Below are 24,877 nucleotides of genomic sequence, written 5' to 3'. Positions count from 1 at the left end.
TATTACAAAGATCCCGCCAATTAAAGGCTGCGCCCCACCTCCCCCCATCCCAGCACTTTTGCTGCTGCCAAGCCCCACCAAAACAGGAAGGAAAGGACATGCTTCATTGCTGTCCTACCCACCCAAGGGCTCTGTCCCAGATGGCAGCCCTCCAGCACTGGGTTGGAAGAGACCTTCCTGACTACCGTCACCTGCAGTCCGGCCTCATTCTGCCTCTCCGCCATGTATCTGCCCCTCCACTGATTCAAATGTTGAGTGCCTTTTAGGTGCATAAAATCCGGTGAGGTGAGACAAGTAATGGAACGTGATGAGAAGGTGAGCCCAGGATGCTGGGGAAGGACACAGAGGGGACCCATCGCCCCACTCCCACCTACCCAAATCCATGGCCTTCAACTCCAGCTTAAATGCTCCTTCTTCCAGAAGACTTCCTGGAACTTCTACCAGGAGTGACTTCTGCCTCTGAGCCCACACCACTTCTCCAAAGCCCCACACACTGGGGTCTTATACGTGGGCTAGGGACGGGATGTATATGCATTATATCTATGGATGGCTTCCTCTCTGGGGACAGAGCCCCGATCCTGTTCAGCTCTGCATCCTGTGGAACCCAGCATGGTTGCAGGGGATCACAGTTCAATGGATACATATTAGCGTCTTTTTTGAAACTCAGTGGAGCTCCTCAGATGCATAACAATTTGAATCTTTAAGCCTCAGTCTCTTCACTTGTTAAGTGGGCATAATAATTTTCACTTTCAGACGAGGCCAGATGGATCAAATGAGATATTGCATGTGAAGTCCCCTGGCAAGCTGGAGGCTGTATGACTCTGCGCAGTTGTGGCTTGTTGCTAATAATACAGCAATCTCGGGGCTGGAGTCAGAGGCAGAGAAGCAGGGAGGCAGGGAGCAGGCGCCCCTCTGTCTGCAGCTTCTCCTCCTGCCTGATAGTGGTGGAGAGGCTCTCTGAGCCTAAAACAACCCAAATGTGGGCAGGCAGACTGCAGTAGGAAGAGGAGCCAGTGGGAACCCCGATACCCAAGTTCCAAGTCTCAGGTGGGTAACTTTGGGCAGGTCAGTCCCTTCTCTAAGCATCGCTTTCTGCATCTGCCAAGTAGGAATAGATGAGGGGAGCAGCAGAGATAAGGGGAGGCTCTGGTGAGAGTTGGAATCCATAGGAACCCCCACATCAATGTCCAAGCACTGTGCAGCTGGGTCCTGGCACGGTCTGCACCAACCCCTCTGTAGACATCACCCCTTCTCTTCCGCCCCGAATGGGTCAGACAGCAGCCGCTCTCCCTGGGAAACTGGGCATACTTTCCGGCCACAGTCAGCTCAAATATTTGTTGAATGAGAGAATAAATAAATGAGTAAATAAAGGGAGGACAACAGAGGAAGCACCACTCCAAGGCTCCTGAATCATTAGAGCTCCTGTTAGACAGGTCAGCAACTCATCCTCTGCTCACTGTCTGTCCCATGTCCACCAGAGTCCAAACCACCATCACCGTCAACTCTCCCCTGCATTAATGCAGCTGCTTTCCCTGTTTCCGTCTCACTCCCCTACAATCTAGCCCTTCTCCACGGGATGCCCAGAGTGACCTTTTTATTTATTTTATTTATTTATTTTTTCTTTTTAGGGCCACACTTGTACATTTGGAAGTTCCCAGGCTAGGGGTCGAATTGGAGCTGCAGCTGCAGTGCCTACACTACAGCCATGCTGGATCCTTAACCCATTGAGCGAGGCTAGGGATTGAACCTATATCCTCATGGAGACCAGTCAGGTTCTTAACCCGCTGAGCCACAATGGGAACTCCAGAGAGTAATCTTTTAAAAACTCAAATCTTATTAAGTCTCTCCTCTGCTTAAAATCCTAGATAGCTTCCTAGTACCCTCAGGATAATCTCCCTAATCTTTAAGGCGCCTACAAGCCTCTCCTCCCAGCTCAATCCACAGTCTCCCTTGAACCTCCCTTCCAACCATCTGCTTCTCCTTCCATTCTTTCAGTAAGGCCAGGCTCCCTTCCCTGTGGTTAAAAACTACTTTTTTCCAAAAGCTTTCCCTGGTCCCTCCGCTCAGACTAAGTTAGGGGGCCCTGCAACTGCCCCTGACTTAGCACTCTGTCCTTCCCCCATCCAACTCTCAACAGCCTTTGAGAATTTACAGTCTGGGCAGGAGACAGACCGATGGTTACATCAGAGACCTGGTTGGTCCTTGATGGGCCCTCTCTGCCCCAGCCTGGCACAAGGAAGGGCTCAAATATTTGCTGAGTATTAGCTAATGCTGGGGCGGGGGGTGGGGTGGGGTGAGGGGGTGTAGAGAGATGCCAGGGGTCTTTAGGCCTGGACCATGGGTTTGAAAAGCAAACTGGTGAGATCCAGAGACCACCCTCCCCACCTAGTCTACATCTCAAAGGTCCTCCGGGGACAGCCTTGGAGACCACGTGGGCCACAGCCTCAGCATGACCGCGCGGCACAGCCACGCTTTAGTAAGGGTGCCTCTAAAGGGCAGGTCGTTAATCTCTCAGCCTAGTGAGTAAATCTGCAAGTGTCTGGTCCCGCCCCTTTCAAATACCAGTTTTAACGAAAATTGGCCTTGTAATTTGAACAGGCCTCTGTAGGTTAACCGTCACCTAAAACCAGAATAAGGATCCCAGCTCTGCCCATCGGGGGAGGAGAGGTTATCAAAAGCTCTCTCTAAGCCGAGAATGGCTGCATAGACTAGAACAGGTCGCCTTCACCCCGGCTCCTCGGGACTCCTCCCGGCCCCGCTCAGGGTGTGGCCACCCCCACCCTCACAAAGGCCGAACCCAGTACGCTCCCCAAAACCTCAGTGGCGCGCCCGGAAGGGGCAGCTCTAGGAGAGGAGAGGGCGTTTCCTTTGCCTTCGACTCCGCCCCACCCACACACCGGAGCTTGCTGTGATTGGCTCTGTTCGTCCAAGGCTTCCCAATAGGAAGCCACCGCGGAGCCAGAGGTGGGGCTTCGGTTCCTAAGCAGGGGCGGGCTGCTACTCGCCTTCCTCTCGCAGGCCCGCGGCGCCCGCCCCGCCCCGCGGCCGTGACTCAGCAGGAAGGCGTGACCTGGCTGGGCCTGAAGGGTCGAGCCACGCCACCACCTCTAGGTCCGTGCCTCTGAGCGGGTGGCGCTGGGAGGAGGATTTGTGGGCCGAGAAGGGAGTTCCTAGACTTGGACCCTGATATTTGTGATCCAGAAAAACTCCTGACCCTTTTCTGGCCCTGAGTTTCCCGTCTGTACAGTAAATATTTGCAGTCCTGAGGCAGGATGGAACTAATTAGTAGGAAGAGCGTGGGGCCTTTTGGAGTTTGACGGTTCGCGGTGCAAATCCCACCCCCTAATTAGCTAGTCAGTTTAATCCTGGCCTGCCCCTAAATCCTCATTTGTAAAATCAGAGGAAGATTTTACCTCCATCTCTTAGGCTATGACAGTAAAAGGAGTCACTGTATACAAATGAGGAGGAAACAAAACCACTTCGTTTCATAGGTGACTGCAAAATTCCAAGTAGGAGAACCAGCTTTGAGTAGCAAAGCAAAAATGGGAGTTTTGCAAAGCTAGTTCTGAAGGCTAGGCAGTAGGCAAGATATCTACGCAGTTCTACAAAAGAAACAAGAACCCAAGTGAAAAATGGGCTAAAGGACTTGATAGACAATTCTTCAAAGAAGGTATACAAGTAGCCAATAAGAACAAAACAGACACTCCTGATATAATTAATCATTAGGGAAATACAAATCAAAACTAGGAGTCAAGGAGTTGCCGTCATGGCACAGCGGAAATCAATCTGTCTAGGAACCACGAGGTTGCAAGTTTGATCCCTGACCTCGCTCTGCGGGTTAAGAATCCGGTGTTGCCATGAGCTGTGGTGGTGTAGCTTGCAGACATGGTTCGGATGTGGCATTGCTGTGGCTATGGAGTAGGCCAGCAGTTGTAGCTCTGATTCAACCCCCTAGCCTGGGAGCCTCCATATGCCACAGTGCAGCCCTAAAAAGCAAAACAAAAACAAACAAAAAACCCTAGGAGGGGGTTCCTGTCATGGCTCAGTGGTTAACAAATCCGACTAGGAACCATGAGGTTGCGGGTTCGATCCCTGGCCTTGCTCAGTGGGTCAAGGATCTAGAGTTACCATGAGCTGTGGTGTAGGTTGCAGATTCGGCTTGGATCCCACATGGCTGTGGCTCTGGCATAGGCTGGCAGCTACGGCTCTGATTCGACCCCTAGCCTGGGAACCTCCATATGCCACGGGAGTGGCCCCAGAAAAGGCAAAAAGACAAAAAAAACCCAAAAACCAAAAACAAAACCCTAGGAGACAACACTTTATAGCCATCAGGATGGCTAGGTTTTTTTTTTCTGGTTTTTTTTTTTTTTTTTTTTTTTTAGGGGGAGGGAATATCAAGTTAGCAAAGATATGGAACGTTGGAACCCTTGTGCAGTGCAAGTGGGAATGTAAAATGGCCCAACCACCCTGGAAAACGGTTTCATGGTCCCTCAAAATGTTCAACACAGAACTACCATATGACCTAGCAATTCCACCCCTGGGTATATACCCAAGAGAACTGGAAACTGGTTCCCAAACACATACTTGTACAAGAATGTTCACAGCAGCACAATCACAATACCCAAAAGGTGTCCATCAGCAGGTGAACGGATAAACACGTTAATAAGTCCACACAAAGGAATATTATTTCACCATAAATAGGACTAAAGTACTGATACATGTTACAGTGCAAATGAACCTTGAAAACATTCCACATGAGAAGCCTGTCATGAACGGCTACATGTTACATGTTGCCTGATTCTGTCTATGAAATGTCTAGAATAGGCAAATCCATAGAGACAGAGAGATTAATGGTTGCCAGGAGCTGGGGGGTGGGAAAATGAGGAGTAAGCACCAATGGGGATGAGGTTCTCTTGGTGGGGGTGATGAAATAAATGCTCCAGAATTAGATAACTGTGAGGTTTGGTTCTGCAAATAGCTAAAAACCACTGAATTGTACAATTTAAAAGGGTTATTTATTTATTTTTTTTGGCTGCGCTTGTGGCATGCATTAGTTCCCAGACCAGGGACTGAACCTGCACCATAGCAGCAACCCAAGCTGCTGCAGTAACTATGCCAGGTCCTTAACCCACTGTGTCACAAGAGAACTCCTAAAAGGGGGAATTTTATAGTATCTCAATAAAGCTGTTATTTCAGAAAAGGCAACAAGCAAAAATGGGGGAGTCAGGAGTGCTCACTGTGGCTCAGTCGGTTAAGAACCCAGCATAGTGTCCAAAAAGATATGGGTTCGCTCTGTGGGCTAAGGATCCGCTGTTGCCACAAGCTGCAGCGTAGGTCGCAGATGCAGCTTGGATCCAAGTTGCTGTGGCTATGGCGTAGGCCCAGCAGCTGTAGCTCTGATTTGACCCTTAGCCCTGGAATTTCCATATGCTTCAGGTGCGGCCTTAAAAAGAAAAAATGTGAGTCAGAGGGCTTGCATATCTGGAAGGAGGTGGTAGGAGAGAGGGAGGGTCTCAGCATTTGGGGTAGGCCGTTAGGGCTAGAGTACAGAAAATCAGTCAAAATTATGAGGGAACATGTCTGTGTTTACAGTGGTGGTGTGTGTGGTGAATATACAAGGACTTTTTTTTTTAATGATTTTTATTTTTTCCATTGGAGTTGATTTACAGCGTTCTGCCAATTTCTACCACAGTGTTCTGTCGATTTCTACTGTACAGCAAATATACAAGGACTTTTTGCAAACAGGGCATCTCATTTTCAGTGTTCAGCTGTTGGTCGAATCAGCTCATCAGCCAAGTGTGCACCAGGCAAAGCCTGGAATTGGTGGAACTTTGGGAGTGAAGGGCTTAGTTGGTGAAAAGGTGAAAGGAGAGTCAGGCACAAAGGAGGCAAAAGCAGCTGGGAGACTGGGACATCAGCAAAAGTCAGGGGTACTTAGTAGAATCTAAGCTCTGGAATTCTTGAGTTGTTTGGTAGGGTTACTTTTCTTTTCTTTTTTGGCCACACCTGCATCCAGGGATCAAACCCAAGTCACAGAAGTAACAATGCCAGGTCCTTAACCGTCTAAGCCACCAGGGAACTCCCGGACATCCTACTTTAATGAGTCCTTTTAGTTAAATCTTAAGGGACAAGTTGCACTCAACAAGCTGAAAGATGTGAGAGATGCCCAAGATGCCCCCTGGGTCGCCAACATCACTCATTTTCCAATGGATTCTATTGCCCTTAGAATAAAACACCTCCCTGTGGCCTAGAAAAGCCCTGAATGGTCTGGCCCTTACCAGCTTTCCTGACTCATCTCCTAGCACGTTCCTCTTTGCTCCAATCACAGTGGCCTTCTCGCTGGTCCTTCTGCAGGCCAGGCCAAATCCCCAAGGAAGGACCTGGAATCATCCACCCCAAACCTTTTCATGGCCAAAAGATTCATGGCTGGTTCCCCCTCATTACCCAGGCCCAGCTCAAGCCTCACCTCCTTAGGGGCCACCCCTGACCACCCAACCCCTCCCATAACATCCCACCTGCTTCATATTCTTTGTAGCACCAATCACTAGGCGAAACTCTCTTGGCTACAGATTTGTTTAATGGCTTATCGCGGTGGTCTCTTGCAGGTAACCTCTGGGCCACGCAAACAGGAACCCATTTAGATCTCACCTTGCTCTGCAGCCCCGGAGGCCAGCACAGTGTTCAGGTTAGTACAAAGGTGCATACCCTCCACTCACTGGACAAATATTTGAGCACTTGCTGTGTGTGAGGTCCTGGCACAAAGTCAAGCACAACAGACCCAGCCCCAGCCCTCAAAGGCCCCCTGGGCTGCTGGAGGACACGGCCAGTGGAGGCGGTGGAGGCGGCTGTCTGCTGAGACGCAGGAGTGAGTGCTGTCCCTGGGGAAGTACAGGGTGAAGGGGGCTCCTAGCCCAGACCGTGGCGGGGAGGGGGTATCCGTGCAGGCCTTCTGGAGAATCCGAAAGCTGAGCCAGGAGGCTAAATAAGAGTTGACTAAGGGGAAGGAGGAGAGAGAGTGACGTGTATTCCAGGCAGAGAACAGCATGTGCAGAGGCCCCATGGGAAGAAAGCCCAGACATTAGAGGAATTGAAAGTGGTTCAGCCTGGCGAGATCCTGGCAGCAAGTGATAAGGGATGATGTTGAAAACACAAGCAGAGCCAGGCTGTGCAGGACCTTGTAAACTGGGCTGAGCAGTTGAAGGAAGCACTGGGGAGCCATGGAAGGGGTGTGAGCAGGGGAGTGGCAATATCAGCTGTGCCAACGTTAGAGAGCCCACTGTCCTTGTGGAATAGGGAATGGGTTGGAGACAGAAGAGGCCAAGGTAAGAAATGGTTAACAAGAAGCAAAGAGTTTCCAACAGTGTTTGGGAGATAGGATCCGTAGGTAGGATCTAGTGACTAGTTTTTCGGGGGTGGGGACTGTTGAGCACACCACTCAGGTTTCTAGCTTAAGCTAGTGGTTGGTAATGCTACTTACTAAACAGGGAAACCCAGGTTTAGGTGGAGGCGACGGAGTTCTGAGTGGCAGAGGTTGAGTTTCAGGAGAGCGCAGGGCAGGCAAATTCGCTTTGGGATTATTCCGTGAGTTTCTCAAGGGCAAAAGCCCTGGCTTATTTAGCCATGTGCTCCTAACCCCTCTAGGCCCTGGCCCACAGAACACCGAAGTGTACACAGAACCACAGAAAGCGGCAAACAGAATCAGCGTTGATAAATAAATAACTGGCTGGAAAACAGGTTTCAGGTAAACCCCACAGGACGGGAAAAATTGGGGAGCCTGAGAGTCTCGCTCAGAATGGACTAGGTTACACCGCTCTGATGCCCACCCCTCCTTGGTCATTAACATTTATTTCTCACTCACTCCACCTGTCTATCGTGAGTTGATGGACGCTTTCCTCCAGGTGGCCCTGATTCAGGGACCCGGGCCGATGAAGTCTCCTCTGCCTGGAATGCCACTGGCCACCTTGAAGGATGGCATTTTGTGCTTGGGTCCCTGAAGGCTCCCGCCTGGTGGATACCTCCCCTCACATTTCATGGGTCAAAGTGCCAGGACGGGGAAGAATGGGGCCTGTTGGTGCCCAGTACTGATGAACACTGAGAATCTCAGCTTCTAGTCCTGGATCCACTCTGCAGACCTGGACCAATCATTTTCCCTCTCTGAGCCTCAGTTTTCCCTGTCTGTAAAAAGCGATGGGAGTTCCCATTGTGATTCAGCGGTTAACGAACCCAACTAACATCCATGAAGACGTGGGTTCGATCCCTGGCCTCACTCAGTGGGTTAAAGCAGCGAGCTGTGGTGTGGGTTATAGACATGGCTCGGATCTGGCATTGCTATGGCTGTGGTGGAGGCGGGTGGCTACAGCTCTGATTTGACCCCTAGCCTGGGAACTTTCATATGCCTCCGGTGCAGTTAAAAAGACAAAAAAAAAGGGGGGGGGATGTAATGCTTTCCTTTAATTGAGCATTGATGGAGCACTTTGTTTAGATGGAGCAGGGGAGTCCAGGAAGCTGTGTTACTTCTTTTTTTTTTTTTTTTTTTGTCTTTTTGCTATTTCTTGGGCCGCTCCCATGGCATATGGAGGTTCCCAGGCTAGGGGTCCAATTGGAGCTGTAGCCACCGGCCCACGCCAGAGCCACAGCAATGCAGGATCCGAGCCGCATCTGCAACCTACACCACAGCTCATGGCAACGCCGGATCGTTAACCCACTGAGCAAGGGCAGGGACCGAACCCGCAACCTTATGGTTCCCAGTCGGATTCGTTAACCACTGCGCTATGATGGGAACTCCTGTGTTACTTCTAAAGATGACGGCGACGCACGCCCAAACGCGCATGTGGCTGGACTGGCCGTGACCACAGGCTGGGCAGACTCCGAGGGTGCCGTACACAGGTCTGGAGATGGGGACATTCTAGCTGCCTGCAGCCCAGGTGGGCTTAATATAATCAGAGGGGCCTTAGAGGGAGGAAGAGAGAGGTAGAGGGGTCAGAAAAGGAGATGAGATGATGGAAACTGGGGTCAGAGTGATGCAACTGCTGGTCCAAAGGCCATGAGCAGGCACGGAACACAGGCGGCCTTTAGAGGCTGGAGAAGGTAAGGAACCAGATTCTTCCCTAGGTCGTCCGGAGAGAATACGCCCTGACAACACCTTGAATTTAGCCCAGGGAAGCCCAATTCAGACTCACAACCTCAAAAATAAATTTGTTTTGTTTTAAGCCACTAAATTTGTGGTAATTTGTTATGGCAGGATAGGAAACTCATCCAGAGCCTGCAGGCTAGACGTGGAGGGTGGGGTTTGAGGTCAGACAGTTGGGGCTACCAAGTTACCACCCTGGGGCTGAGAGGCTTTGGCAGGGTCCCCTCTTCTCCAAGGCCCTGGGGCTCCAGGTGAGATGCCCCCAGAGCAGCCCCTGGGGGAACCCCCTGCTGCCCTTCTCTCCCTCATCACCCTTTCTGCCTGCTCTCAAATGTTCCTCTTCCAGTGACTGTGCCACCTTGCTCTGTGACCTTGAGTAGCCCTCTTCCTTTGGCACACCTAGGTCTCTCTGTAGGTGAAAGCAAATTTGGGCGAGGGGATGGGCTAGAGGACCCTCTAGAGGCTTTCCAGGCCTGGCACCATGAGTCAGCATTTCTAGGATGTGAAGGCCTGTGGAAAGCTCTTGGACGATGCTCTTGAACTGCCCTCAGCCCCAAGCAGGTTTCCTCCACAAAGTCCTAACCAGAGTCTTTCCTGCTGCTGCAAACAACACACTTATGCCCAAACGCCCAGGTAACAAACAGGGGACAATGCTTTATTAACTTGGCACCTAATGGAATGAGAGGCTACAGGCCCCCACGGTTCTTTGCTTCTGCAAAGTGGAGGCTCTGTGGTGGGGGCAGCATCAATCCGAGATGCTGATTTCAGCTGCAGGGAGGGGCCGCTGTCCCTGCTTTGGCCCCTCGAGTCCCCCTGTCCAGCCAAGCACCATCTGAGCCTAGGCCCTCATGGAGAGGTCAGGGCAACGGCTCAGGTTCTTCTGCAGCCCCAGGCAGTCTAAGGTAAGAGCCGTAGGCTGCTCCTGCCTTCCCTCTTCTTGGGGATCCCAAGATGGATGGGGGAAGGGAGATACTCCATTTACAGAGAGCCCCTGAAACTCTTGGACCCTGAGCAGGGATGCTATAACAGGAGCCCCGCCAAAGAGGAAAGTTAAGAGTTACTCCCTTCCCACTATTTTCTGTTTTTAGCTGAGCAGAAAGCGAGAGCTTTCATTGAACTGGACCCATGTTAGGTGATAACAGGTGAGGTCACATGCCAAGTTGATGGGGTGGAACCAGGCTCCCCCAGGAAGGACCACACCAACTGGACAGGCTCTCTCCCAGACAAGGGGAGAGAGGGACAGAGTGAACTGCAGTTATCACAGGAGGACTTCCTGGAGGAAGAGGGGCAGGTCACAGGAGGCTCCCAGAGGAGGTGGTCTGCAGAACAAACGGGCTGAGTCATGCCGGCTGGCACAAGACACTGGCATCCTCGCTGTGGTCACAGTTGTGGGCATCCCAGCGGATGTGTGAGCAGAGCAGCAAGGCACTCTCGTCCCCACGGCACTTGACATTGTCCAGGAGGATAGGGCCTCGTCCTGGGCCGAAGTGGGCCTCACCAGGGGCTGCCAGGGCCTGGCCGCAGCCCAGCTGGCGACATAGGACACCGGCTGCCCGCAGGTCCCAAGCGTCATCGCAAACAGTGCCCCAGCGCTGTCCTAGGAAGAGCTCTACACGCCCCTCGCATCGATGGGCTCCGTTGGCCAGACGTAGATGCCCTGTGGGAGGAGAAGGCTTGGGGCTAGAAGGGGCTGGCCCAAGCCAGACCACTCCCAAGCGAGGCCAGGGGACGGGTAGATAGAGGAGGCAGAAGGCCGTGGTTTGGGAGGGTGCTGCCCTGGGAGCCACTGGAGGAGGGCAGACAAATGAGATTAAAATAGTATGGGCATCAGGCCAGACCTAATCTTCAGACCAGGAGAATGCGTACAGGCTTTTGTGGGGCGCTCTGTGCCGGCGGGGAGCTTTATGTCTGCTCTTTTCTTGGTTCTTTGGTCACAATCCCAATACCTCGGCCCCAGGGCTGCTCCCTATAAACTGTGATCCCCTGAAGGTCATCATCTCCTTTCCCCCCTGGACTCTGACTTCTTTCACTGCTCTCCTCAGGACAGGAGCCCCATCCTCTCATTTTGGTCCCAACTCTAGAAATCTCTAGGTTGCTATAGCTTAAAACCTACCTCCATTATTCTGGATAGCCCATCTCTATTAACGAGGCCTTAGACTGGCACGAACAAAAATTCCGGGATCTGGTGCAACTCTGCTGTGTGACCCCAGGCTGCGACCTCCCTCTAATTCTGGTTCTTCCTATCCTGCTGCCTTCAGCCTCACTCTTAGGGACTGTGGGCACCTACCGTCCCTGGGCCGAGGAGTGGGTACCCGGGTGGTCTCAGAACCATCCTGTTGGACTAGTTCCTCTGGGCCTGGCTCAGCAAGGACAAAGAAAAAGGTGGTTGTCATATTGTTCCCCAAGCCAGGTCATCTCTTACCTTCCAAGAGAAACCTGATCTAGGGTCAGGGAGCACTTCACAGGTCCCTGCTCCTTGGAAAAGAAATAGGGGTTGTGCTTTTCATCCTGGGAACTAAAGCAGAATCCTTTGTAGCCTAGCCTTTTGTGGCCAAGGCTACCAGAGCACCAAACAACGGTGAAAAATATCAATTCCTACACCAATCAATGAAGAGATGCATTCTTAAATGTCAGACTTTGCAAACACCCCTTTTCCATGGACTCCTCCCAAAGGTCAGAGCTGATCAATTCTCTCTGCCAGCTAGAGCTTTCTGGGTCCCGACGCCGCAGAGCAAATGCGCCCGGGCTACGCCCTTCATAGCCTCTTCCACGCTTGATCCCAGGACTCGGTCCCTCAGCTCGAGCCCCGCCCTTCGCTGCCGCAGAGGGCGCTCCCTTCCCGGCCCCGCCCTTGCCGCGCAGCCGCAGAGAGCGTCCGTGGTGGGCTCCGCCTCTCTCTGCGGAGTGTGAGTCCTTCCCGGCTCACGCCGCAGTGCCGCAGAGAGCCTTACGCATGGCCCCGCCCATTTCCCCAACAGATCCCCGCCCCGCCCGCGCCGCGGCGCGTGCTGACGCGCGGCCCCGCCCATTCCTCAGGGTCCGCCTCTTCACGCCGGCGCCGCAGAACACGCCTGCGCAAGGCCCCGCCCATTCCTCAGACGGAGCTCTGCCCCGCCCCCGCCGCAGCGAGCTCGCGGTCCTACCGCCGCCTCACCTGAACAGAGCGCGCCGGCATCCTCGTGGTGGCCACAGTTGTGCTGGCCCCAGCCCAGGTGGAAGCAGTCGCTTAGGCGGGCTTCGGTGCCGGCGCAACCCACGTTGTCCAGCAGCACCGGGCCGCGGCCGTAGCCGAAGTGGCCGAGGCCCGTGGCACCCAGGGCCGGCCCGCAGCCTGCCTCTCGGCAGGCCACGCGCGCGTCCGCGAAGTCCCAGTCATCGTCGCACACGGTGCCCCAGCCCCCGGCGTACAGCACCTCCACGCGGCCGCGGCACGGGCCCGGGCCGCCCACCAGCCGCAGCCGCCCGCCTGCGGGGCGCACAGGCCCGCGGCCAGAGGGGCTGGACTGGGGCTGCCGGTTCCAGGCGGAGCCCTGGCCCCACCCTCTCCCACCCCCGCCACAACCTGGGTTCTGCCACTTACTTTTCTTCCCCGCGGCCCAGGCGGCTGTGGTGAACATTGCTGGCTCCCTAGAAGGCAGGGCACCAACTCCTGTAGCTGCGGAGACAGGGCATCTAGAGCTCTTGTAGGGGACAGGGAGGCCTTCTGACATGCCTCAACTGTACCACACCTGCACCCTGCCCTCAGCCTCAGTCCTAGAGTCACCATGTTGTCAGCTCTGATGGGGTCCTTAGGAAGCTTGAGGGAAATGAACGGAATCCTATTTCCAGGCATTACCCTAATTTCAATCCCAATGATAGTTCCAGCCCTAATTCCAAAATGTACTTCTCTCCTTCAGTTTTTTATCTCAGCTCTCACAAGGCCTCTTTCAGTTTCCAACCTGAGCACCAATCCACATTTTATTTCAGAGCTTTGAAGAAATCTCTTACTGGCTCCTCCCTCCCCGCTGAACTTTTCAGAGCTCTAGATTTCATCCTTTTTGCTCCATCTACACACCAGTTCTCTTACCCCCCTCTTTACCATCTGGCCAAAAGCCATGGCCTGCTGGCCCAGGCCTCCTCCCCATGGATCCAGAACAGCCTTCCCAGTTCCCAGCCCTGCCCACCTCGCCCCTCCCATTCCAGCTTGGAGGGCTGGGTTCCTTACCCTCTGGCTCTGTGTGCCAGGCCCAGGCCCCTCTTGTGGCCAAGGATAGTGGTGCTGTGAGAGTCGGGCGGCCCAGGACTAGAGCAGGAGAGAAGGTAGCAGGGTCAGAGGCCAAGGTCCTGGTTCCTGATCAGCCTTGGGCTATCAGAAAGAATACTACAGTCTCCTTGGAGAAGACAACAGGTTTTAGTTCCAGAGCTGGGGGCTCAGCCCCAGGAAGGGTCCAAAGAGGTCTGCCCCACTTTGCCAGTTCTTGTCATTTATTTGTGCTGCCAACATGCACATGTCAGTTTATACAGGACTTTCACAGCTGGGCTTTCATTTCTCTCCAGTGTTCTCAGAAACCCACTATGTGTCCAAGGAGGGGCGGTAAAGAAGGCCTTGCCCACCAGGGAGGGCCATGCATAGTCGTAAGGGACTTGCAGAGCAAAACTCATTACCCCATCTTACAGATAAAATAACACTAGCATGGCAAGGGGCATGCCCAAGACCATGCACGCAGCAAGGTTAGCTGAGGGTTTTCCAGGGCTTGCTGTGTGGTAAGGCTCTGCCTCATTGAGCTTCAGCTTTCTCATCTGTAAAATGGAATAATGGCCCCTGGTTTGCTGTGAGGCATGAGCAAGCACTTCATACCTGGTAGAGTGGAGTCCATTTGTGAAGTGCCATTATTCGTCTCAGTACTCCTATTCCCAAAAAAACTCTCAAAATGGGAGAGAGGCCAGGTGAGGAAAAACACTATATATATGTGTGTGTGTGTATGTGTGTATATTTTTTTTTAGGGCCACTCCCATGGGGCATATGGAAGTTCCCAGGCTAGGGGTCGAATTGGAGCTGTAGCCGCTGGTCTACACCACAGCCACAGCAACGCCAGATCTGAGCAGTGTCTGCGACCTATACCACAGCTCATGGCAACGCAATGCAACACCAGATCATTAACCCACTGAGTGAGGCCAGGGATGGAACCTCCATCCTTATGGATACTCACTAGTTGGGTTCGTTAACCGCTGAGCAACAGAGGGAACCTCAGGAAACATACTATTAACAGAGTATCAACCAAAACAACAAATTTTAAGAAAACAGTTCTAAAAGCAACTAGTGTGCCAAATTTTCACATCTGTTCACCCTCACCTAAATAAATAAATAACTCATTCTGAGATCTTAAAAAAAGGAGAATTCTGGGGACATACCTGGGTTACAGTGGAAGAAATCTGGAGTACCTCTGGAGCGATTCTAGATTCTAGAGTACTATTACTTTACTCTGAAGTTATTTTGTTGTTTTTTTGTTTTTGTTTTTTGTCTTTTTGTTGTTGTTGTTGCCATTTCTTGGGCCGCTCCCGCGGCATATGGAGGTTCCCAGGCTAGGGGTCCAATCGGAGCTGTAGTCACCAGCCTACGCCAGAGCCACAGCAATGTGGGATCCGAGCCGTGTCTGCAACCTACACCACAGCTCACGGCAATGCCGGATCCTTAACCCACTGAGCAAGGGCAGGGACCGAACCCGCAACCTCATGGTTCCTAGTCGGATTCATTAACCACTGCGCCACGACGGGAACTCCTCTGAAATTATTTTGTAACAGCACTTAAAAGGTGCTAGAAAATTCCGGAGGCAGGGATTTTGGAGTACTGTTAGATAATTCTGGAGTATTGATGGGGTAACACAGCAGCATTACATAGAAGTGGAGTCTACCACAGAGGCTGCTAAAATTTTCTGAGGTACTGTTAGAGCAGCAATGAGAAACTAAAACTAATCGCACATCCATGGAGAGCTCAGGGAAGCACCACACTTCAAGCCGGTTCCCGCTCCGCTTCCTCCTCCTGAATCAGGCCCCGCCCCCGCCCTCCCCCCGGGCCCCACCCCCCGCCCTCCCCCCGGGCCCCACCCCTGGAGCCCGCACCTGCGCAGAGCGCGCCGGCGTCCTCGTGGTGGCCGCAGTTGTGCACGCCCCAGCCCAGGCTCAGGCAGGCTGCCAGACGGGGCTCGCCTCCTTCGCAGTGCACGTTGTCCAACAAGATGTGCCCCGTGCCGTAGCCGAAGAAGGCGTTGGTGGTGGCTGCCAGGGCCGCCCCGCAGCCCAGCTGGCGGCAGACCACGGCAGCGTCCGGCAGCCCCCAGTCATCGTCACACACCGTGCCCCACAGGCCACCGTGCAGGATCTCCACTCGGCCCTGACACGGGCCCACGCCCCCCACCAGGCGCACGCTGCCCTCACCTGGTGACAAAGGTAGGGGGATGTGGAGGCAGGGAGCATCTCCCACAGGGCTTTGCTGCCTCTTCCCTCCAAAAGTGCACACATCCCAATGCTCTTCCACAATGCCCGGGCCCTCGGTATAGCCACCGTGCACGGTGTCCCAGGACCTAAAACCCAGGAGGAGCTGCTCATCCACTCACTTGCAAATCACTGCCTCCTCACAATCTAGATTGGGAGCGCTTTGCGGCATCTGAGAACAGAGCCCTGTGACTGTCACTTCCTGCCTAAAAGCAGTCCTCCCTTCCCTTATCCACACTCTCCTAACCATCCAGGATGTGCTGCTTCCTCCTTGATTACTGCAGTGAAAGCCTTCTGTCCTTCCCAGGTACAGCACCAACAACTCTTCCTCCAGAAAGCCCTCCCTCTCCGGTCTCTGGTGAATGGGACCCTCTTCCTCCTCTGACATCTTTGCCTTTTTATCTGCCCTTTTTAAAATTTTTTGTTGTTGTTGCCTTGCGGGCCTGTGGAGTTCCCAGGCCAGGGATCGGATCCAAGCCGCAGTTGAGACCTAAGCTGAAGCTGCATCAGTGCCAGGTCCTTAACCCACCATGGGATGGAACAAGCATCTCAGTGCTCCCAAGATTCTGTTGCACCAACCGGGGGGAACTACCTGTCCTTCTTTAAGGGAATTTTCACTTTCTTGTTCTACATCATATCAACTGTCGCATTACATTGGGCATCAGCCTCCACCTCTTATTTTCTCCAATCTTGTGCTATTTTTATTATCCCCATAGAATGAATCCTCTTTCCGAATCCAGACAGTGAGTGGCCTGAGGGGGTGCAGGGGACAGGGTGGGGAGGGGGAATGACCAAACTCGCCCATCAGTCATCCCTCTTTGCCCACTGCCTAAGGTCAGGTATGGGAGAGTCCCCCCTGGATCCCTCTCCTAAGACCTAGGGGGTCCCCCACGTTGCCTTACTTACCGTTTCCGTTCTGGGGAGTTGTAGGAGGTGCCCTACTGGTTAACGCTTTCCTTGTTGGGGGCTGCGTGGGCAAGAATTCTGGGAAAGAACAGGGTGGAAGGGAGGAGAATGTGGATTTCTCTGTTCTTCATCCTCACACACTCAGATGTGTGGGGGCGGGGCATGGACCCCTAGGTACCCGCCCTCAGCGCCTCTGAGCACCCGAAGGGTCAAAGCTGGGAACTGTGGGGTATGAGGGGAGGAAGGGCCACCTGAGTCCTGAAAGCAGTTGCTTTAGAGGATTCCTTCTAGTTCTTAGTTCTTTTTTCTTTTCTTTCTTTTTTTTGGGGCCACACCCATGGCATATGGAAATTCCCAGGCCAGAGACTGAACCCATGCCACAGCAATGACCCGAGCCACAGCAGTGACAATGCCGGAAACTTAACCTGCTGAGCCACCAGGAGACTCCCAATTCTTTTAGTTCTTAAAGCAGTATTACATCACTTGGGAACTTAGAAATGTAAACTCTTGGGCTCCGTTCCAGACCGGCACAACCAGAAACTCCAGGATGGGGCCCCGGTCTGTGTTTTTTTTTTTTTTTTTTTTTGTCTTTTTTCCATTCTTGGGCCGCTCCCACGGCATATGGAGGTTCCCAGGCTAGGGGTCGAATTGGAGCTGAGCTGCCAGCCTACGCCAGAGTCACAGCAACGTGGGATCCCAGCTGCGTCTGGGACCCACACCACAGTTCACGGCAACACCGGACCCTTAACTCACTGAGCGAGGCCAGGGACGGAACCCGCAACCTCATGGTTCCTAGTCAGATTCGTTAACCACTGCGCCATGACGGGAACTCCCACAGTCTGTGTTTTAATGAGCCCTCCAGCTCCTTTTCTTGAAAACCAGAACTGCTGCTCTCAATGTCAAAACCTCTCAGAGATTTGTTGCAACTCTGTGCTAGGTGGGCTTTACCTCCAGGGTTGACCATAATCGTCCTGTTTTAAACATGGGAAGGGGGTTCTGCTTGGACAATCAAAGCCCTCCATGCAAGCAGTAACACTGGTTTCCAGCAGAGGCCATACAATGAGCCAGAGCACTGCTGGGACCCAGGCCCCTGACAGCCAGGCTGAGGCTCTTCCCAGCACCATGCACTGCAGCTGCTGGCTTGGAATACTGTTCATTGGAGCATTCTTAGCACTGGGAAGTCCCTTCATGTATCTAGCCTACAGCCCTGCTGCCTGCCCGCCTGCCTTTCTGGATCACAGGCTGTCCTGCTCACCGTCGCACAGGACAGCCACGTCCTCGTAGTGAAAGCAGTTGTGGACGCCCCAGCCTCGGCTGCCGCACTCGCTCAGCGCAACTTCCTGCCCGAGACACTCCACGTTGTCCAGCAGGATGGGGCCTCGGCCCTGGCCAAAAGCGAGGGGCCGAGGCACCGGCAGGGCCAGGCCGCAGCCCAGCTGACGACACACCACGTTGGCATCGACCACGTCCCAGTCGTCGTCGCAGACGCTGCCCCAGGAGCCGCCATGCAGGACCTCCAGGCGTCCCCGGCAGCGGCTTGGGCCCCCCACCAGCCTCAGTTCTGCAGAGAGGGTTGAGCTGGCACGAGGGGGATCCCTGGGCCCAACCTACAGGATGCCCACCTTGCCATGAAGCCGTGGGAGCCAGGGGATCATCCCTCGTGGGGCTTATTTCTCCGTTGCTGTGAAATGGGGAGACTGGAGCCATCCCTTTGGGGGCATCTAGAGTCGTGGCGGGCTGGTCAGCCACCATTCCCTGAGGTCTTCTGTCTGAGCGTCTGAGTCCCTCGGGAGTAGGGGTGGGGGAGAGGGAGGCAGGGCACCTACCTGGGAAGGGCAGTGAGGTGGGCTGTATGGCGCTGGCTGGAACAGAGTGAGGAAGAGATTGGCCGCTCAGCTCGCTCCCTTGGCCACCTAGCCCCTGGAACACAGCCTCCCCTCCTGCTGCCGTGGTCCTTACTGTCACCCTCCCCTCCTCTTCACTCCCCCTGCTTCTGCAAAGCCCCTGCAGGCCCCACTTGGCCTCCTTGCTGCATTCCTCGCCCACTGGTCCATGGACAGCCCCAGAGAGTTCTGCCTGAGACACAGGTCAGCTTATCCCCTAAGATTCCCCCTTTCCTGCAGGTGTCCCAGACCCTAAGCCTTCTAGGATCTTCTGACCAGCATCACCTTACTTCTTAATCCCCCATCAGTCTTGACACCAGGTCCTTAACCCTGCAGTCTCCTCTGCTAGCCCTGCTCGCTGCAGCCCTGCAGATCCAGCCCTCCTACGGAGAGACTTCCTGGAGCTCTCAGCTAGAAGGGTTTTCTTTTTCCTCTTGATCCCTGGCCACCATATACATACCCCTTTCCAGGCCTTCTCCTGGGTGATGCAGCCACCTCGGTTTCCCCCAGAGCCCCCTGCCCACAGCCTGTTACTTCCCTCATGCTCAGTAGCTCTGCCTAAAGTGTGTAAATTAACTTTGGGATTGGTTCTGATTTCCCGCCAAAGATTTACCTATGTAAGTCCTTCTGCATCAGCTCTCATGCATGCACATGTCAAGGGCTGTGCTCACTGCTTTATGTGGCCTGGCTCACTTAATCGTTAGGATAACTTACGAGGTAGGTTGGATTTTGCAGAAGGGGAAACTTCAGGTTTAATGAGGTTAAGTAACCTGTTCGGTGCCACACAGCAAATAAAGGGTAGAGCTGGTAGATTCCAACCCAGACAGCCACACTCTTCCTCACCGTACAATTCTGAGCACGTGGCCGGAGAGGGAAACGGGGCCAGCCAGAGAGGGAAACGGGGCCAGCGTGGGAAATTGATTACCCCTAACAAGCCCTCATTTGTGCACAGGGTTCTCAGCTACACCCATGGACATCACTTCATAGAATCCTTATGATCTCTGCGCACGCATTAGTGTACCCACTTTACAGATGAAGAAACAGACTCAGTGTCTTCTTTCCCAAGTTAGGATAGTCCCTAGGTGGTTTGATTCCATCTGTTCTCCCAGCTGGCTTTCCAGCAGCCACCTGTGAGCCCACGCCCTTGCCTCCTCCCCTATTTCCAGCTTCCTAACTGCTCACACGCTGTGCATATTGAGCCCACACCTCCAGCACTGAGCTGTCCACTCCCCTGACTCAGACCCTTAGCTTTCATCAATCCTGGGCAAATGTCAGTGCTAAAACAAATGTTGGACACCATCTCTTTGACCAACCATCTCCCACCACAGTTTTACAGCTGGGAAAGCTGAGGGCCAGAAAGGGGACGGGTCAGGAGAGGTGGGGAGAGCACTCACCCAGTGGCAAGAGGAAGAGGAAGGACAGGGCTGGGGGAAGGGGGGCGGGGGCAGCGCTCCTGTCTCCAGGCCTCCCCACCCTGATCTTCTCATCAGGCTGGGGACCAACTTGCATCTCCGCTTCCTTGTGTTTCCAGCCAGTGGATGGCTTTTCCAGCGGTCCCATCGAGGGGTGGTGGAGAAGTCACAGCTGGAACATCTGGAATGAAAGATTCCAAGTCACTTCTTCCAGATGGAAGGGCCCAGGGAAGAGTTTTGGGAGGAAGTGACATCTCCACTTGGGTTTGGTATCCTGAGTGGAGGCAGCAGCTGGAGGATGAGGTTGGAAACACAGAGAAACTCCTCATGAGGAGTTAGGCCTGGCTGGAGCAAAGAGGGTACGGGAGCAGGTGTGGAAGATGAGGTTGCAGGGCTGTCTGATCCCAGGGGGAGACGGGTCTGCATGGCTTGGCCAAGGGCTCAGAGCTTTTCCTTTAGGGCAGCACATCCCAAAGCAGGGTGTGGGTGCCACTGGTGACAACCCATATAATTTTGGGGGGAGATAGATGGACATTAACTGTTTGATTTTCATTTATTTTTATTTATTTATTTATTTACTTATTTTTGGTCTTTTTGCCATTTCTTGGGCCACTCCCACGGCATATGGAGGTTCCCAGGCTAGGGGTCGAATCGGAGCTGTAGCTGGCAGCCTACGCCAGAGCCATAGCAACACGGGATCTGAGCCGCATCTGCGACCTAACCTACACCACAGCTCACAGCAACGCCGGATTGTTAACCCACTGAGCAAGGGCAGGGATCGATCCTGCAACCTCATGGTTCGTAGTCGGATTCATTAACCACTGTGCCACGAAGGGAACTCCCCTTATTTATTTTTTTAAAGTTTATTTATTTATTTCCTTTTTAGGGCCACACTTGGGGCATACGGAGGTTCCCAAGCTAGAGGTCTAATTGGAGCTGTAGCTGCCAACCTACACCACAGCCACAGCAATGCAAGATCCAAGTGTCTGTGACCTACACCACAGCTTGTGGTAATGCCGGATCCTTAACCCACTGAGCAAGGCCAGGGATGGAACCTGCATCCTCATGGATACTAGTCAAATTCGTTAACCGCTGAGCCACAACGGGACCTCCTGATTTTCATGTATTTCTTTTACGGTGCCTTCTATTGATAGCAAAGGATTCTGATTTTCCATCTACTTGGAGCAATATAAAGCTTCCATTTTAAGTCAGGAAAAAAAGAGTCAATTTTAAAAAAAACACCAAGGAAATATGATTCCTAGGAGTTGCAAACATGCAAAGGGCTGGAAGAGTAATGCAGTGTGGGACATTCTGCCCTTTCGGAGTGTTGGAGTGGGAAGTCCTCGGAGATTTTTTTTTTTTGCGTTGAGTTTTACACACCCCTAAGTGCATAAATCATAAGCGCAGAGCTCAGTTAAGTATTCACGCCATGTAACCAGCCCAGTGTGGGGACGATGATTGGATGGTTTCGGAGGAGTGGGGGTGGGGCTGGTCTAGAAGATGGTTCTGTTTGGGATATACTAAGACCAAGGTTCCCTGGGGACTTTGATGCCCCTCTCAGCAGGGACGCTCACCCCCATCATTCCCTGGCTTTGCCTCCATCCTGGCACACAAACAGTCTGCTTGGGAAGAGGATGAAAACCTATCTGGATGCGGACACAGGGTTTTCAACACTCCATTCATGGGGCCCAGTACAGCCCCCGGTGGAATAATCAGCTTTTGTCCTCCTGGGGACAGCTGGGAGACGGGAGTCCAGAGCTGTGAGGAGCGGGGAGCCCTGGTCCAATCTTTGTTGAGGGGATCCAGAGTGACCTGAGCCAGCCCCTGCCTCCCAGGCCTTGGGGTCACCCATCTTTCAGGCTGCCGGGGTCAGGGAAGCCCTTGCTATGTGAAGATGGGGACACACAGCTTCCAGGGAACCTGGTTGGGAATCCTGAAGACCCGGCACCCCCACTCTATCCCCTGCCCCTCTGGTCCCAAAGTGAGGGAGGAAGACCGCTGATCCTGACCCCTACGGACCTCAGGTGGAAGCTGACCCCAGAGCCCTCAGTGGGCCTGGTGGAATCTGCCTTCCCTCCAGCTTGGAGCTGGGCCCCCGGGCCTGCTCCTGCCTTACCCCCTGGGCACCATAGTCAAATGAGGTTTAACCATTCCCTGCCTTCACGGCCTGCAGCTCCCACGCTCCCTCCATACCCTTGGCCCTGAACTGTCTCTTTACAGGGTGGGGCAGGCAGCATACAGAGCGGGTGTAAAACTCAGCTGGCTGAGCCTCACTGTCCTCCTCCGTAAAAGGGGGCTAGGAATACACGGACCTCTACAGTTGTTGCTAGGATACCTGAGCGAAAGTTTATCCAACGTTTATAAAAATTTAGTCCAGTGCCTGGCCCACCATATGCGTGGGAGCTCTTCCTGTGATTTCCGTCTCTCCTTCTAGACTGCGGACCCTCCAGAGCAGGGGGCCAGGGCTTACCCAACGGCCTCACCTGGCCCAGGTGGGCGCTGAGGAAATTGGAACAACTGAACGCAGGTTAGGGCTGCAGAATCTCAGCATTGAAGCTGTCGGAAGGGGCCCAGGGGACCCCTGAGGGCAACTGCACACCTGACTAGTGGAACACTTGTCCCGCACGCTCACTTGCACTCACACATGCCACTAAAAGCGAAGATTTCATACCTGGGGGAATGTTCTAGGCTCTTTCTGTCCCTTCTTCTGGAGACAATCCGAGATCAAATCACTTTTTCTGCACCCGGAAGCTCAGGACGGGGAAGGATCCCCCAGATGCAAATCAGCACAGACCTTTCTTCGTCTTTTCTTTCCAAAGCTGGGAGGTAAGCAGAAGCAAAGTCCCCGTCCATGGAGCTGGCTGGTGGTCCCAGCCTGTCCCCATCCAACCTTCGGGGCAGAGGGAGGCAAAGGGAGAGTGGAGGTGGCCTGCGGGGTCTGGAGCAGCCCTGAGCAGGGCCACCAGGCAGAGGAGGAGCTCCGGGGTGGAGGAGAGGGCCAGACTTGGACTCTTGGGGCCAGACAGCCCCTCCTCCCCTCCCCCCACCCTGGGGCTCAGGTTTCCGAAAGGCCTGGGTAGGTCTCCACCCCTTTGCAGGGCAGCCAAAAGCATCCTTCACCTTTAGCAGCAGCCCTGATCCAACCCGTGGTTCTGTCGCCTGGGACTCCTTTTGACCACGTCCTGACCCACGTTGCACCTGGGCGTTGGGGTACCCGGTCACAGCAGCCGGAGTGCTCGCGGTGGGCTCCCCAGGTCGCCTGGGCCTCTGATTTGGCTGCTGATTTTTGCCTTGCTGTGGTTCCTCTTGAGTTCTGGTAAGTTTGGGACCTTGGGGCTTTTGTAGGTGACAGGAAGTGGCATGTGGCTTACTTTGTAGTTCATAGCTTCCGTCAAAAGCTGTGCTGGAATTCTGCTCCTTCTGGCTAGAACCACGAACTCTCAGAGCTGGAGGTGTCCTCAGAGCCCCCGAGGGGTGGTTCCCAAACCTGGGTATGTGCCCACGTCACCCCAAGGGGGAACTTTAAAAATGTGTACAGATTCCTACCCCCACCTCTTTTGCCCCCGTTTCCAATCCAGCAATTGAGGCATGGGGTCCACCCCAAAGTGATTTGTTTGTTTTTGTTTTGGCTAACCCGAGGCCTATGGAAATTCCCTGGCCAGGAACTGATCCCTCGTCGTCACAGCAGTGAACCAGATTCTTAACTAGCTGCACCACAGAGCAAACTTCTTAAAAATACACTTGGTAATCCACTGTGGCTCAGCGGATTACGAGCCTGACTAGTATACATGAGGATGTGGGTTCAATCCCTGACCTTACTCAGTGGGTTAAGGATTGGGCCTTGCCACAAGCTTCGGCATAGGTCACAACTACAGCTCCAGTTAGACCTCTAGCCTGGAAACTTACATAGGTCGCAAGTGTGGCCCTAAAAAGGAAAATAAAAAAAAAAAAATTAAAAAGTGTATTTTTGAGAATCTACTGAGGATCCAGCATGTTCGGTGATCAGGGGTCTAATCCCAGCTGTTTCCCATGCCCATGGGAAAACTGAGGCCAAGAGAGGAAAACAGAGACACAGCCTGTGCAACCTCGAGGGATTTAGTTTCCTGACTCTGGGCCCTGATCCTGCACCCACTTCTCAGAAAAAGAAACGTCTCTGATGGGAGGCCTGCTGTCACCTGGCTCCCAAACCCACACCCCCTTGCATGTCTGCTCCCAGCCCTCTTCCTCCTGCCAGCAGGCCAGCGAGGAACTGCTCCCCCGCGGAGCGGACCCCATCTCCCTCTGCCTTCTCAGGGACCTCCCTCGCTCCATCTGTATGTCTTCTCTCTTTCCTATTCAGCTGCTCTTTCCCAACCGGATTCCTTGCATGGGGCTTCTAAGCAAAATCTGGTCTCTGTCTTTTCTGTCTTTTTTTTTTTTTGGCTTTTTAGGGCCACATCCATGGAGGTTCCCAGGCTAAGGGTCCAATCAGAGCTGTAGCCGAAGGCCTGCACCACAGCCACAGCCCCAGCAACGTAGGATCCAAGCCACATCTGTGACCTACACTACAGCTCACGGCAACACCAGATCCTTAACCCACTGAGCGAGGCCAGGGTTCGAACCTTCATCCTCATGGATGCTAGTCAGATTCATTTCCACTGAGCCACCATGGGAACTCCTAAAAAAATTTTTTTATGATATAGTTGATGTACATTGTTCTGTCAATTTCTGCTGTACTACAAAGTGACAAGTCATACATATATAAACCTTCTTTGTCTCGTATTATCTTTCATCATGTTCCATCACAAGTGATTGGACATCGTTCCCTGTGCTCGACAGCAGAGCAGTTGGACTCTTAACCCACTGCTTCACAGCAGGATCGCCTGGTCTCTGTCATTTCAAGCAAAGGACAGAAAGCCCTTTCAACCTGTGTCCGTTGGGTCCTCAGGGTAGAAATGACCAGGCCCTAACATCCCTCCAGGGCTTTGTCCCTGGCTGGGGATGCCCAGGAAGAGTGTGCCCTTAGCTCACAAGCTGCAGCAGATTCAGGAGGTGCTACGGATGGAGGGTGTCAGCTGACTCGCTTCCTCACAGCT

The 24,877-nt window shown here is 53.4% G+C and overlaps 1 protein-coding gene across 2 annotated transcripts; it reads right to left on the bottom strand.

Annotated features, from left to right (window-relative positions):
• Nucleotides 1-9,758: 9,758 nt before the first annotated feature.
• SSC4D (scavenger receptor cysteine rich family member with 4 domains) lies at nucleotides 9,759-23,117 on the bottom strand. 2 transcript variants are annotated; one of them, XM_085016789.1, is made up of 13 exons: nucleotides 22,923-23,117; nucleotides 22,474-22,621; nucleotides 19,785-19,983; nucleotides 18,334-18,369; nucleotides 17,763-18,068; nucleotides 16,508-16,585; nucleotides 15,230-15,544; nucleotides 13,335-13,412; nucleotides 12,711-12,785; nucleotides 12,285-12,596; nucleotides 11,418-11,486; nucleotides 10,629-10,787; nucleotides 9,759-10,449 (listed from the first exon to the last, which is right to left on the bottom strand). In XM_085016789.1, the coding sequence occupies exons 3-13, from the start codon at nucleotides 19,948-19,950 to the stop codon at nucleotides 10,259-10,261; spliced, it is 1,785 nt and encodes a 594-aa protein (XP_084872915.1). In that variant the 5' UTR covers nucleotides 19,951-19,983; nucleotides 22,474-22,621; nucleotides 22,923-23,117; the 3' UTR covers nucleotides 9,759-10,258. The 2 variants fall into 2 exon arrangements, with proteins under 2 accessions (XP_084872915.1, XP_020941950.1); XM_021086291.2 differs by lacking the exon at nucleotides 22,923-23,117 and having other exon boundaries at nucleotides 9,759-10,787; nucleotides 22,474-22,643.
• Between the last annotated feature and the right edge of the window lie 1,760 nt (nucleotides 23,118-24,877).

Source organism: Sus scrofa, chromosome 3, assembly GCF_054392235.1.
Source record: "Sus scrofa isolate SSC_HxYL_T2T_F1_AM1 chromosome 3, Sscrofa_HxYL_maternal_Yorkshire_Landrace_v2.0, whole genome shotgun sequence".
NCBI lineage: Eukaryota > Metazoa > Chordata > Mammalia > Artiodactyla > Suidae > Sus > Sus scrofa.
The sequence above is the reverse complement of the archived record's forward strand: the minus strand, read 5'-3'. Positions and strand labels throughout refer to the sequence as shown.

Bases quoted from the DNA above. Each gene is read 5' to 3' on its own strand.
- SSC4D (XM_085016789.1), bottom strand. From the start codon at position 19,950: ATGGGACCGCTGGAAAAGCCATCCACTGGCTGGAAACACAAGGAAGCG. The intron at 16,586-17,762 runs GTGAGCAGGACA...GTTCTTTCCCAG, and splicing joins CGTGGCTGTCCTGTGCGACG to AATTCTTGCCCACGCAGCCC. The intron at 13,413-15,229 runs GTGCGGGCTCCA...CTCCTGCTCTAG, and splicing joins CGCCGGCGCGCTCTGCGCAG to TCCTGGGCCGCCCGACTCTC.